Source organism: Bidens hawaiensis, unplaced genomic scaffold (genome assembly GCF_021521415.1).
Source record: "Bidens hawaiensis isolate Kalapana, Puna unplaced genomic scaffold, B.hawaiensis_p1.1 tig00038061_1, whole genome shotgun sequence".
Classification (NCBI taxonomy): Eukaryota; Viridiplantae; Streptophyta; class Magnoliopsida; order Asterales; family Asteraceae; genus Bidens; species Bidens hawaiensis.
In genome coordinates, this window is record NW_027496663.1 from 147,558 (window position 1) to 158,994 (window position 11,437).

The 11,437-nt window shown below is 33.9% G+C and overlaps 1 protein-coding gene across 3 annotated transcripts; it reads right to left on the reverse strand.

The window, feature by feature from the left end:
- Positions 1-4,199: 4,199 nt before the first annotated feature.
- LOC143589952 (heavy metal-associated isoprenylated plant protein 16-like) lies at positions 4,200-7,657 on the reverse strand. Of its 3 annotated transcripts, none has more exons than XM_077070563.1 (3): positions 7,569-7,655; positions 4,638-4,716; positions 4,200-4,546 (listed from the first exon to the last, which is right to left on the reverse strand). In XM_077070563.1, exons 1-3 carry the CDS (start codon positions 7,575-7,577, stop codon positions 4,290-4,292), a joined length of 345 nt encoding a protein of 114 aa, XP_076926678.1. In that variant the 5' UTR covers positions 7,578-7,655; the 3' UTR covers positions 4,200-4,289. The 3 variants fall into 3 exon arrangements, with proteins under 3 accessions (XP_076926678.1, XP_076926679.1, XP_076926677.1); XM_077070564.1 differs by lacking the exon at positions 7,569-7,655 and adding an exon at positions 4,836-4,885; XM_077070562.1 differs by lacking the exons at positions 4,200-4,546; positions 4,638-4,716 and adding exons at positions 6,982-7,318; positions 7,411-7,489 and having other exon boundaries at positions 7,569-7,657.
- Positions 7,658-11,437: the final 3,780 nt, after the last annotated feature.

Consider the following 11,437-nt stretch of genomic DNA (forward strand, 5'->3'; position numbering starts at 1 on the left):
CTAAAAAAAAATATTAATACACATAAAATATCATACATTTTAATCAATTAACATAATGTCATTTGAGATCATCTACTCATGTTTATTCCAAAAACATGATATCCAAAAAAACCAGATTACTTGAACTTTGATGATATAGTCATCCTTATAAACTTTATAATTTGAAACTGATTGTTCATGATAAATTTGGTGTCATTAATATTATGTGTATGACAGATTTTTACTTGATTTATATTTTACAATTAATAATTGTATAATCAAACAACATATAAAATCGGAAATTAAAATATAACAAAATTATTTTTTTTCATTTCATATTAATGGAAAATGACAAAAAAAATACTGACTTATTGTCTAACAAAATAGGATATTTCACAATTATTTTGTTGTAAAATCACATGAATTCTTAATCAAATTATTTCAGGCGCTTGTTTAGCCATTTTAATATTATTCTAAACTGTTAGTATTTAAATTTAAAATGTAATGATTAATGTTATATGAACGCTTTATAAAATTAGTATTGAAGAGTTCTAAAATAGTTAACTCAAAGTTATTTCTTTTTTCAATCCAACGTATTAAAAATTATATTTTTGTTTTAAATTTTAATATACCTAAATAACTATTGAGACTTCTACTTTAAATATCAAATCGTAGATTATATAACAATCAGTTGTCCACATTATATAACAAAAATATGCTAGTGAATTTAATTGAGACTATAGGACTCTAATTATATCAAATTACAGTTGATCAGTTGCAAATTTTGTTTTAGGTCTAAATTACCATATGTATATTGTTATTAAATTAAAAATATAAAAATAATTCAAATTTTTATAAATATACATATAAAGTATTCTCTGTACCTTTAAAGTAAACCAAATGATCCATAAAATTAATGGTGTGTAAAGCTATATACGAAGATTTAACCATTTTAACGAAAACACAATCATAATTATTGCTAGAGAAGTAGGGTTGGACTATAGGAGTATCTATCCAGCACTTTCGGTGCAACATAATACGCACTTCCAACTATATCATTAAACCTTTCTTCTGCAACAACAATAACAACCCCAATTTAATAATAATAATAATAATAACAACAACAATAACAATAATTAAAATTACATGCATTTGAAGCAAATATTGTTTCAACAACCACCACCATAATAATACTAATTTTAATAATAAGAACAATAACTGGAATAGTTAATGAAATAAAAGAAAATGAATCTTTTGATACTGAGTGATGACGAAAATTGTAAAGTAGAGATTACGTTTTAGCAATTGAGCTGTTATTAATACTTGTTAAAAGCATGAATTAACATTTTTAATCAATCAATATTTGGATCATCAAACTAAACATGATGTTTTATACAATAATTTTGAAAACCGGACCGACAAAACGACTAAACTGAAAGCACTAACACCAGCAATTCAGATACGAGCTAATGGAGAACAAAGTACCGGTTATTAACGACATATTTCTGTCAGCTGACCGACTTAGCCAGTTGACAACCCGAAAAATCGGCTTTATATCGCTTTCAACAATCATCCAAAATTATGGCTTTAGGTTATTATATTGTACATTAGCTTCACTCAATAGATATAATTTGCAATAATTCTGAGCTCAAAACAATGTTTAATTTTTCTTGATGGTTTTACACACTTACAGGAGAAGAAATACACTGATGATAGAAACAATAAAAGAATCACAAAACTAACCATAAAACCAACAGAACAACATTAAGGTATCTCACAATATGAATACCGGATTTCAAATAACACCGTGGATTCGCCGATACTAATATCCAAATAACACGGTGGATTCGCCATCAATCAAATCAAAATAACTTCTAGAATAACTGAAAGTAAACTGTAAACCCTAAACCCCCGTCATCATATTATCAGTACCTCAAAAGCATTTATCGATATCTAGAGGATGTGGTGGTGGTGGTGGTGGTGGCGGCCGTGGAGAGGGGCTATTTCGTAGCCGGCACTGGTAGTAGTGGAGACCATGGAGACGACCGATAGTTCGTGATGGAGTTGGGAAAAATTTGGGATCTAGGGTTTGATTGGAATAAAAGATAGTAGGAATAACAATAAAGTGGGTGGGTAATGACCGATGTAGGATTCATATTTTAGAAAATGAGTTAAAAAGTATGAGAATGGATGAGAGTGTGACAAGTGGCAAATGATAGTAGTTATTTATTAGAGTAATAAGATATTATCAATAGTTAACTTTCTACTTTTTTTTATTATTTAACATTTTCTTTTTAAGTATTAGTTAAAATATTTTTCTTTCAACAACTAATTTGGGTCACTACTAATCCACCAGATCATTTTCGTTTTATTTTTAGAAGGAAACCCACCCATAGTAAGAAATCAAAGTATTTGGATGACTCGACGTAATCACATAGACTAGAGATAATTGACTAGTCAAATTAGATACAGATTGATAAATCATATTTGGCTGCTTTTTGGGTTAAATCTATTATTATTTTACTTTACTAATTATCGTTTATTAGTTGATGTTTTTAGTTGATTATTTATGAATATTTAATGATGTTTTCCTAATGCTTACTATGTATAGAAATAATGTTTAGAATACATAAATCGATTCTTCATATTTTAGAAAATGAGTTAAAAAGTATGAGAATTGATGAGAGTGTGACAAGTGGCAAATGATAGTAGTTATTTATTAGAGCAGTAAGATATTATCAATAGTTAACTTTCTACTTTTTTTATTATTTAACATTTTCTTTTTAAGTATTAGTTAAAATATTTTTCTTTCAACAACTAATTTGGATCACTAATCCACCAGATCATTTTCGTTTTATTTTTAGAAGGAAACCCACCCATAGTAAGAAATCAAAGTATTTGAATGACTCGACGTAATCACATAGACTAGAGATAATTGACTAGTCAAATTAGATATAGATTGATAAATCATATTTGGCTGCTTTTTGGGTTAAATCTATTATTATTTTACTTTACTAATTATTGTTTATTAGTTGATGTTTTTAGTTGATTATTTATGAATATTTAATGATGTTTTCTTAATGCTTACTATGTATAGAAATAATGTTTATAATACATAAATCGATCTTCCTATGAAATAAAAAGCTAAATGAAGAGATGATTATATGAGATATGAATATGATTTGATCAGCTCACGTTATGTCATTGATTCAACTAGCCGTTCGAAAATAAAATTTGATCGGTTGGTTTGTGGGCCCTCAATGATACAAATGAAAATATGATTCAACCCGACCCAAACCAATTAGTTTATTAGACATGCATATGGCGTAAATATCTAATCCTTATGAAAAAAATTATGGATCCGCTACCGCCCCTCGGTTGAAAACAAAATTTTTTTTACCCTTGAGATTTTTTTCTAGATCCGCCACTGTATATCACCATTACACCCCAAAAACAAAAACCCACAATTTGGTGATTTGGCACCACATGACACAAAATGTCTCATTTTGTAGCTCCTCCACTACATATAGCCTAATAAACTAGTCCTCAAATTCTTAAATCATAATTTATGATTTTCTTGATAAATTTATAGAGCTCTGAAACCTTATGGGGATAGAAAATCAACAAAAGCAAAGCAAAACAGTGGGTGTATATTAGAAGAGTTTATATATGAATGAGAAGATTTATTAGAAGAGTTTCGTGACCGAATCAAACCACTTTTGGATAAGCTTCCGCTCCCTATTGTATATTTGAACCCATCAAGTTTCTTGTGTAGTGCTTTGATTTCAATTTCACCATAGTTTTGAATCTAAACTCGTTGCCATAAATTATGTTCTAAAATTTTCTTTCTATTTTTTCATTATAGGGGTGTTTTGATGAGTTTTCGAAAATTGTTTATTTACTTTATGAAAAACAAAAACAGTTTAGAAAAGCTTCATTTTGAAATTTTTCAACACACATCAATTATTGTTTAACTAAAAGTCTTTACATTTTAAAAAACAAATAAACAATTTTAAGAAACTCACTCAAACACCTCTTTAGAACAATTTCTTTAAAGCATATGAAGTTAAATTAGTATTACTATAAAAAGAAATGGTACGTTGCAAACACATGGGATTTCAACAAACTTGAATTACTTTTATTAAATTTTCTCCCATCAAAACATAGGATTTTGTGACAACAAAACTGACCAGATAAAGTCGAAATCGATATAAAACCACTATTTACATGAAAGTATGAAACCGAAACCAAATTTCGTTCCTCCGTTTCGTTATTCTGCAACTCTGTTTTCAACTTATGAGATGTGAATACTAATACACAGGATAATAGTATGGCACGCCATAGTTATTATAGTAGAAGTACTGATAAGGATCCACTTGAACTACCGGCTCCGTGGGCTTCGATTCCTTCGTTTCGGGCTTCTTTGCATCAGCCGGACCAACGCTGATTAGCTCCGTGTATCCAACCTTCTTTCTTAGTAAGGTTGTGAGTTCCACCGAGTCAATACCCGAACCCTTCACCTCTATCTGCTCTTTATCTGATCCCACAAAACCAGCTGATTCGACTCCTGTTAGAAAATTTATAAAATTATCATTTAGTGTTTTTGTTAATATTCAAAATTGAAAACCATTAGGTAAATACTTAGAACGTAATCTTACCGGAGATACTGACGGCGATCTTAAGAGCTTTACGGGTTTTCTTGTCGCTGTTCATGCTCACCTTCACCACAATCTTTTGCTGCAAAAACATTCCATATATATAAATTGAGGTTAACTGGTTCAATAATAATAATAATAATAACACTAATAAGAAGAATAATAAGATTAGTGGATTTGAATTAGTAAAAAGATGTGTACCTTCTCCATTGCTACAAGTTGTATGATGGTCTGATCGAAGATGTTGTGTTGATGTGTTTTGTGTCTATAGAAAGAGAAGCTTAAAAGGATTAATGTAAGAAGAAGATGAATGAAGAGTGAGAATGTTTGAGAGGTATTTATAGAAAGAATTTAGTGAAGTTGTGAAGAAACGACCAAGTCAAGCAGTACCAAGGAAGCTTCACATATTATTGCGTAATAAATTATACACACAATATTTATTATGTAAAATCTATTAAACTACTTCATAGTTTAGATATTACAAATTCAACTTATGAAAAATCAGTTACTGTTTAATGTGAATTAAAGAACCACTGACTTTATAGTTTACTAAGACCCATTGCTATGTACGGTGGGGCGCTAAAGGAGGAACACCGCTGAGGGTGCCTGGCGTTCAAGGAAGAGGGGGGAGGGGGGCTCACGAAGACCGGCGCTCAAGCCTCAAGGGGTTTATTTGTGGCCCTCTTTACTTTTCACTCTCTCACTTTCTCATACACACATACATATATTTTATGTATGTGTGCGTGTATATAAAATGAGACAATAAAGGAGTTTACACTACATCGGAATATCATGGAGAAAAGCTTCAAAGCCCTGTTTTCTTACGTGATTATAACGTGTATGGGACCCCTTCATAGTGAATAACCTAAAAGGTAATTAAATTTTGATCCTAAAATTTAACATATGTATTACATATAATATATCTTACAATATAATAAGAAAATATTGGTATATTTATATTTATTGACTCACGCTATTCAGCACCTTGTTGCAGAGAATCAGATTCAGTCGTCCCTCCTGGTTGAGCACGGTAAACTTTTTGATGCCTTGAAACAGTTCTTAGCATCTCAGGAGGAGACGAGCTGCAAGGGCGATGAGTTGAGGACGAAGAAGAATAATGATAGAGACGATGATCCCAATGCATCGAAAGATGCAGGTGGTGAGTTGCCAAGAACTGAACAAAGTCTTAGGACTTCCACATCTCAGGGGGAGTCAAGGGGTACAACTGGTGGATCAGGGGGTGATGATGTGGTGGTAGTGGATGATGAGGAGGTGTTGGATGATGATATTGTAGGTGACGACGATGTGTTACCGGTTGAAGATATTGAGAAGATAGGAGCTGACATTGTAATTGATAGTGAGATTGAAGAAGGAGAGATTGTGGAGGATAATGTTGAGCATGAAATTCCAGAAGTTGATAAGTCAAACGTGGGTTATGATATGGGAAGCGATGAGACTGAATGGGAAGAGCAGCCGAGATGGAAAGAAGGCTACGCTCAATGGTTCGTAAAGACAAAGAAACCGGCGGTTCCTACTATGTTTAAGAAGAGTTACAACATCAAAGGGTATGCTGAATCGAAAAAGGGGATTATATGCTGGTTGTATGATGAGCAGTTGAGGCTGTTTGTGATCAAACGTTTTGACGGAGTTCAGTATTTCAAGAGGTTGTTGAGATCGTTGAATACCTTGCCTGAGTGTGAGGTGAAGGATTTGGCCAAGTTGGGGTTGATAAACAGAAGTGATGATAATATGGCTAGGATTATTGGGAAGATCGTGTGGAAAGAAAGCATAAAAGAGAAAAAGTTCGAGTTGTTAAAGCCGCGGAGAGGGAAGCTTGTTGAGGATAAAGACATAGGTATGAGAGCTGATGGCAAACCTTGGATGGTAATGAAGTATAAGCCGATCCGGTGTTTAAAAGAAGTGCCGATGAAACAAATGCCCAAGGATGTCTTAAAGAATCTGAAATGGTGGTATGTCGATAGTGAAACAGCTGAAGCGGTGATGGAGGATGAAGATGAACAAGAGTTGCTGAGAGTGTATGATCCAATGCATTTGGTGAATTTGTCTCAAGCTGACTTGCAGGTGCTGAACGAGAAAAAGATATTCTATATTCCTGCTTGGAAAGAAGAAGCCAAGAAATACCAGAGAGTTGTCTCTGTCTGTATAAGACAGGGAGTTCATGCTTGAAGACGGGTGACTCGAGTTTTGGGATTACACGACACGTGATTGAAGTTAGAGATATGAAGCTACTGCTAGGGGGAGTCTGTTGGTACATGATGTCAGTAGTTCAGTATCTAGTGTCACAACAAAACAAAAAGATGAAATCGGTATAAACTTAAAAATACTATTTACATGAAACTGAAACCAAATTTCGGTCCTCTGTTTCGTTATTCTGCAACTCTGTTTTCAGCTTATGAAATGTGAATACTAATACACGGGATAATGGTATGGCACGACATAGTTATTATAGTAGAAGTACTGATAAGGATCCACTTGAACTACCGGCTCCGTGGGCTTCGATTCCTTCGTTTCGGGCTTCTTTGCATCAGCCGGACCAACGCTGATTAGCTCCGTGTATCCAACCTTCTTTCTTAGTAAGGTTGTGAGTTCCACCGAGTCAATACCCGAACCCTTCACCTCTATCTGCTCTTTATCTGATCCCACAAAACCCGCTGATTCGACTCCTGTTGGACAAATTTATAAAATTATCATTTAGTTTATTTGTTAATATTCAAAATTGAAAACCATTAGGTAAATACTTAGAACGTAATCTTACCGGAGATACTGACGGCGATCTTAAGAGCTTTACGGGTTTTCTTGTCGCTGTTCATGCTCACCTTCACCACAATCTTTTGCTGCAAAAACATTTTAATTACATAAATTTCAGTAAACTGATTCAATAATAAGGATTTGGATTATTAAAAAGATGTGTACGTTTTCCATTGCTATAAGTTGTATGATGATGATCTGAAGATTTTTGTGTTTATGTGAGGTTTTCTCTATTTAGAAAAGAAAGAGAAGCTTGAAAGGAGATGAGTGAGAATGTTTGAGAGGTATTTATAGAAAGAAGTTGGGGGGGATGGGTGTTGTACTGTTGTGTTGCTTGTGAAGTTGTGAAGAAACGACCAAGTCAAGTAGTCCGAAGGAAGCTTCATATATTATTGCCTAATAAATATAAGGGACCCTAAATATAAAACACAATATTTGTTTTTCACGTATGTTTAAGAAAAATATATGTTATATTAAACGCTCTATGATATTTAAATACTACTTTACGAATTTTCCAAATGAGCTTTTGGCTAAATTTAGTATATCGAGATATACACATCTTTTGATTCGTGGGAAACCTTCACCTAAGACCAACGCCTGTGAATACTCGCTCGAAGGCATGACAATGCGGTATGATAAAACGCGTTCAGTTGAATGATCAACTTGTAAATGACACCTACTCGCCTACTATTTTATCATCATATGATGTCTCTGAAACTAAATGATGGAGGTAAGAATCAAACATGTAATAATTTAAATTAATAAAAAAACACCCTTGAAACTGGAGTTGATGACACGGGATGATGGTTGATGATATTCTTTATGGCTTAAACCTTGTGGCGGGCTCATAAAATTCTCACATGGGTTGGAATTCTTTTAGGTCAGTTCTCAATTATATATAAAAAAATGTTTTCGGATCGGCCGTTCGATCAGGTTAAACTGATATATAATTCTCTTTGGCCCGGTTCAGTTGTTCTAGTCGTGTTGAGTCATATAAATATAATTCCTACTTGGATATATAAAATATATTTTTCTGGTTGATATATAACCAATAGACTGATTTTAAGGTGTTAAATCTATGCTAGACTGCTTAGTATTCGCTTTAAGGATTTTTTGTACAAAAGTAAGAACGGATGCATATAATTTAATAAATTGAAAAGATGATAAGTAAACTTAAATTAAATATAATGTAAACAATAAAGAACCATAACAAGTTTTATGTTTTAATACTTAACCAATCTTAATAATAAATAATTTATATTGTTCCTTTTTTTATATATTATTTAATTTTGCACAAAGAAAATATCTTGAATTTCACGCGGTGATGGTGGATCGTTGAAAAATGGTGAGGTCTTAGTTCGTCAAGAAAGGAGATGGGCGGCGGCGGCGGAGGGAGGATGTATGGGGTTGTTGGTAGATTATGGGAAGAAGATGAAGATGAATAAGATGAATATGAGGATGATGAAGAAAATGAAATCATATTGTGGGTTTTATGTTAAAAGACGGAATTCACATGAAATTGTCTGGTTAGATAAATTAAAAAAAATGATTTTTGACATTTTTGGAAAACTAATGGAGGAGATCACATGGGAGATGATTTTGCTACAAAATCTCACGAGACCGATGGATTTGGTTAGAAAATTCGCGGGTGGGGTCAGACTTTTTACATGTGTTAGCTTATTAGTGGCTAACCAAAACTATCAGCTAGAAACCAAATGCATCGGCTCCGTGAGTTTTGCTTGAACTATTATCAGAAAATTTTAAAAAATTGAATTAATTTGAGATTCTCTTTCCTACTTTGGCCTATTTTGAGATTTTTTTCTCTTGCATATTTGATGCTATAATTAGGGGTGTCTAAAATACCCGAACCCGATTACCCCACCTGAACCTAAATAAGCTAATTAGGGTCTGGTTAAATAGGGTCAAAAAGTATTAAGCGGCTTATTCGGGTTAACCCGAATAAGTCGAATTATTAATAGGGTCGGGTTCGGGTTCATTTTTGAAAAAAAGTCGGGTTTCGGGTTAACCCGAATAACCCGATTAGTGGTGATACTTAACTTCAAATATAATGATGAAAAGGTTAAATAAGAACTAAAAAGAACTTTATAAAGAAGTTATTCGGCAGAAAATTTATTTATGTCGTGTTTATTTAACTAAACAAACGAACATGAACACATGTTTCACTCATTCATCTATGTTCGTGAACATTCGTTTATGATCGTTCATTTAAGTTTGTTTACATTCATTCATGTACATATATGTTCCTTCATGTTCGTTTATCTTTGTTTAATTATGTCCAATTATATTCGTGAATTGTTCGTTTAGATTTTAAATGAACGAACATAACTGAACACGAACATTTTTAGTTTTTAACTAACAAACATGAACATGAATATTTGTTCGATTAAGTGTTTGTGTTCGTTAAAAGTTAAATGAACGAACACGGACATGCCTTTATTCATGTATGTTTGGTTGGTTTACAGTCCGATTATATAATTATAAAATAATTACTTGTAAAAGAAATTGAAAATTGAGTGGAATGATAAATTTTGCAAACTACAAGTTACAAACACAAAAAATAATTTAAAACTATAAAGAAACATGGTTAACCCGATTAACCCGAAACCCGGATAACCTGAACCCGATTAACCCGAACCTTAATAGGGTAGGGTTGCGGGTTAGATATTTTTTTAGCAAAACCCGACTAACCCGACCCGACTAACTCGAAACCCGATCTAGTTGACCGTATAAACACCTTTAGCTGTAATCGTCGCTAGGAGGCTCCCACTTCTAAACTTGCTATCCATGGACTTAAGTCGTTTGATGTTTACATATACAGTATGTGACATGTGACTCATGTGGGACATGTACTACAATATTTAAGAACAAACTAGTGAACTACGTAGCTTGTCCTTGTATTAGACTGAGGGGTGTGGGGCTTCAACGGGGGCGCTAGAGCCCCTCCGCTCGCGCCCCCAGGCGCTAACACCACACCACCAGGGGCGCGAACGGGGCGCTAGCGGGAAAAAAAAGAGAGGCGTGAGCTGGTTAGCGGGAGAAGAGAGAGAGAAAGTTGCATTGGTTTTAGAAAAAGAGCCGTTGGGCTCTTAAATATTAAAAAAAAATATTTTCTTAAACTTTAAATATATACCTTTATAAAATGTAACATCCTACTTTCGGTTATATTAATAAAATAAAGTTCGTTTATTTTATAGCGGGTCGTTATCGGTTTAGTTGAATAGAATACGAGATGGACTTGTGTTGGGTAAATGGATATGGGTTATGGACTTGGGTTATGGAGGAATGAAGGAAAGACCATGGGCTTAAGCCCATGATCAAAAATATATATACCCTTAATCCTCCATTTAATTCATTTACACATATCCCTTACACCATCCAAAACACACACTTAAGATTCTCTCTCTAGTTTCTCTCTCACTCTAGCAGAAATATAGAAGAAGAAACGGATCCTGACCCAAGGTATGATAGTATTTTGTTGTAGGAGCTTAAATCCGTTAGATATAATCATGAAACGACGAGCCGACACCGTTAAATCGTTTAAGTCATGAGATCCGGGTGGAATCGGGTATAAACCAAACCTATGATGAGCTTAGGGGTCACCCTAGCTCAGATCCGGATCGAACGGGACAAAAAACGGTGAAAAAACGAGCTAAAACTCGTTTTTCCGACGTGTTCGCGGTTTTCCGGCGGCTTTCCGGCAAAGGCGGCGCCGGAAAGGCGGCCCCGGAATAGTAGTACGAGAATAAGGAATGTCAGGGAATGTTCTGACATTCTCTGACCTAACCCTAGTTCGCTATGGGGACTTAACGAACTGAGGGTGATTCGCTAGTTGATTCGCATAAGGAGGCACAGCGAACTAGCTCTAGTTCGCCTATGATTCGCCTCTGATTCGTTAAAGGAAAAGGGTAACGAATTACCCTTGATTCGTTATGATTAGTTCGTTAAAGAAATAAGGAATTAGAAGGTCTAATTCGTTATATGGACTAATTCGTTACGTGGACTGATTCGTTAAG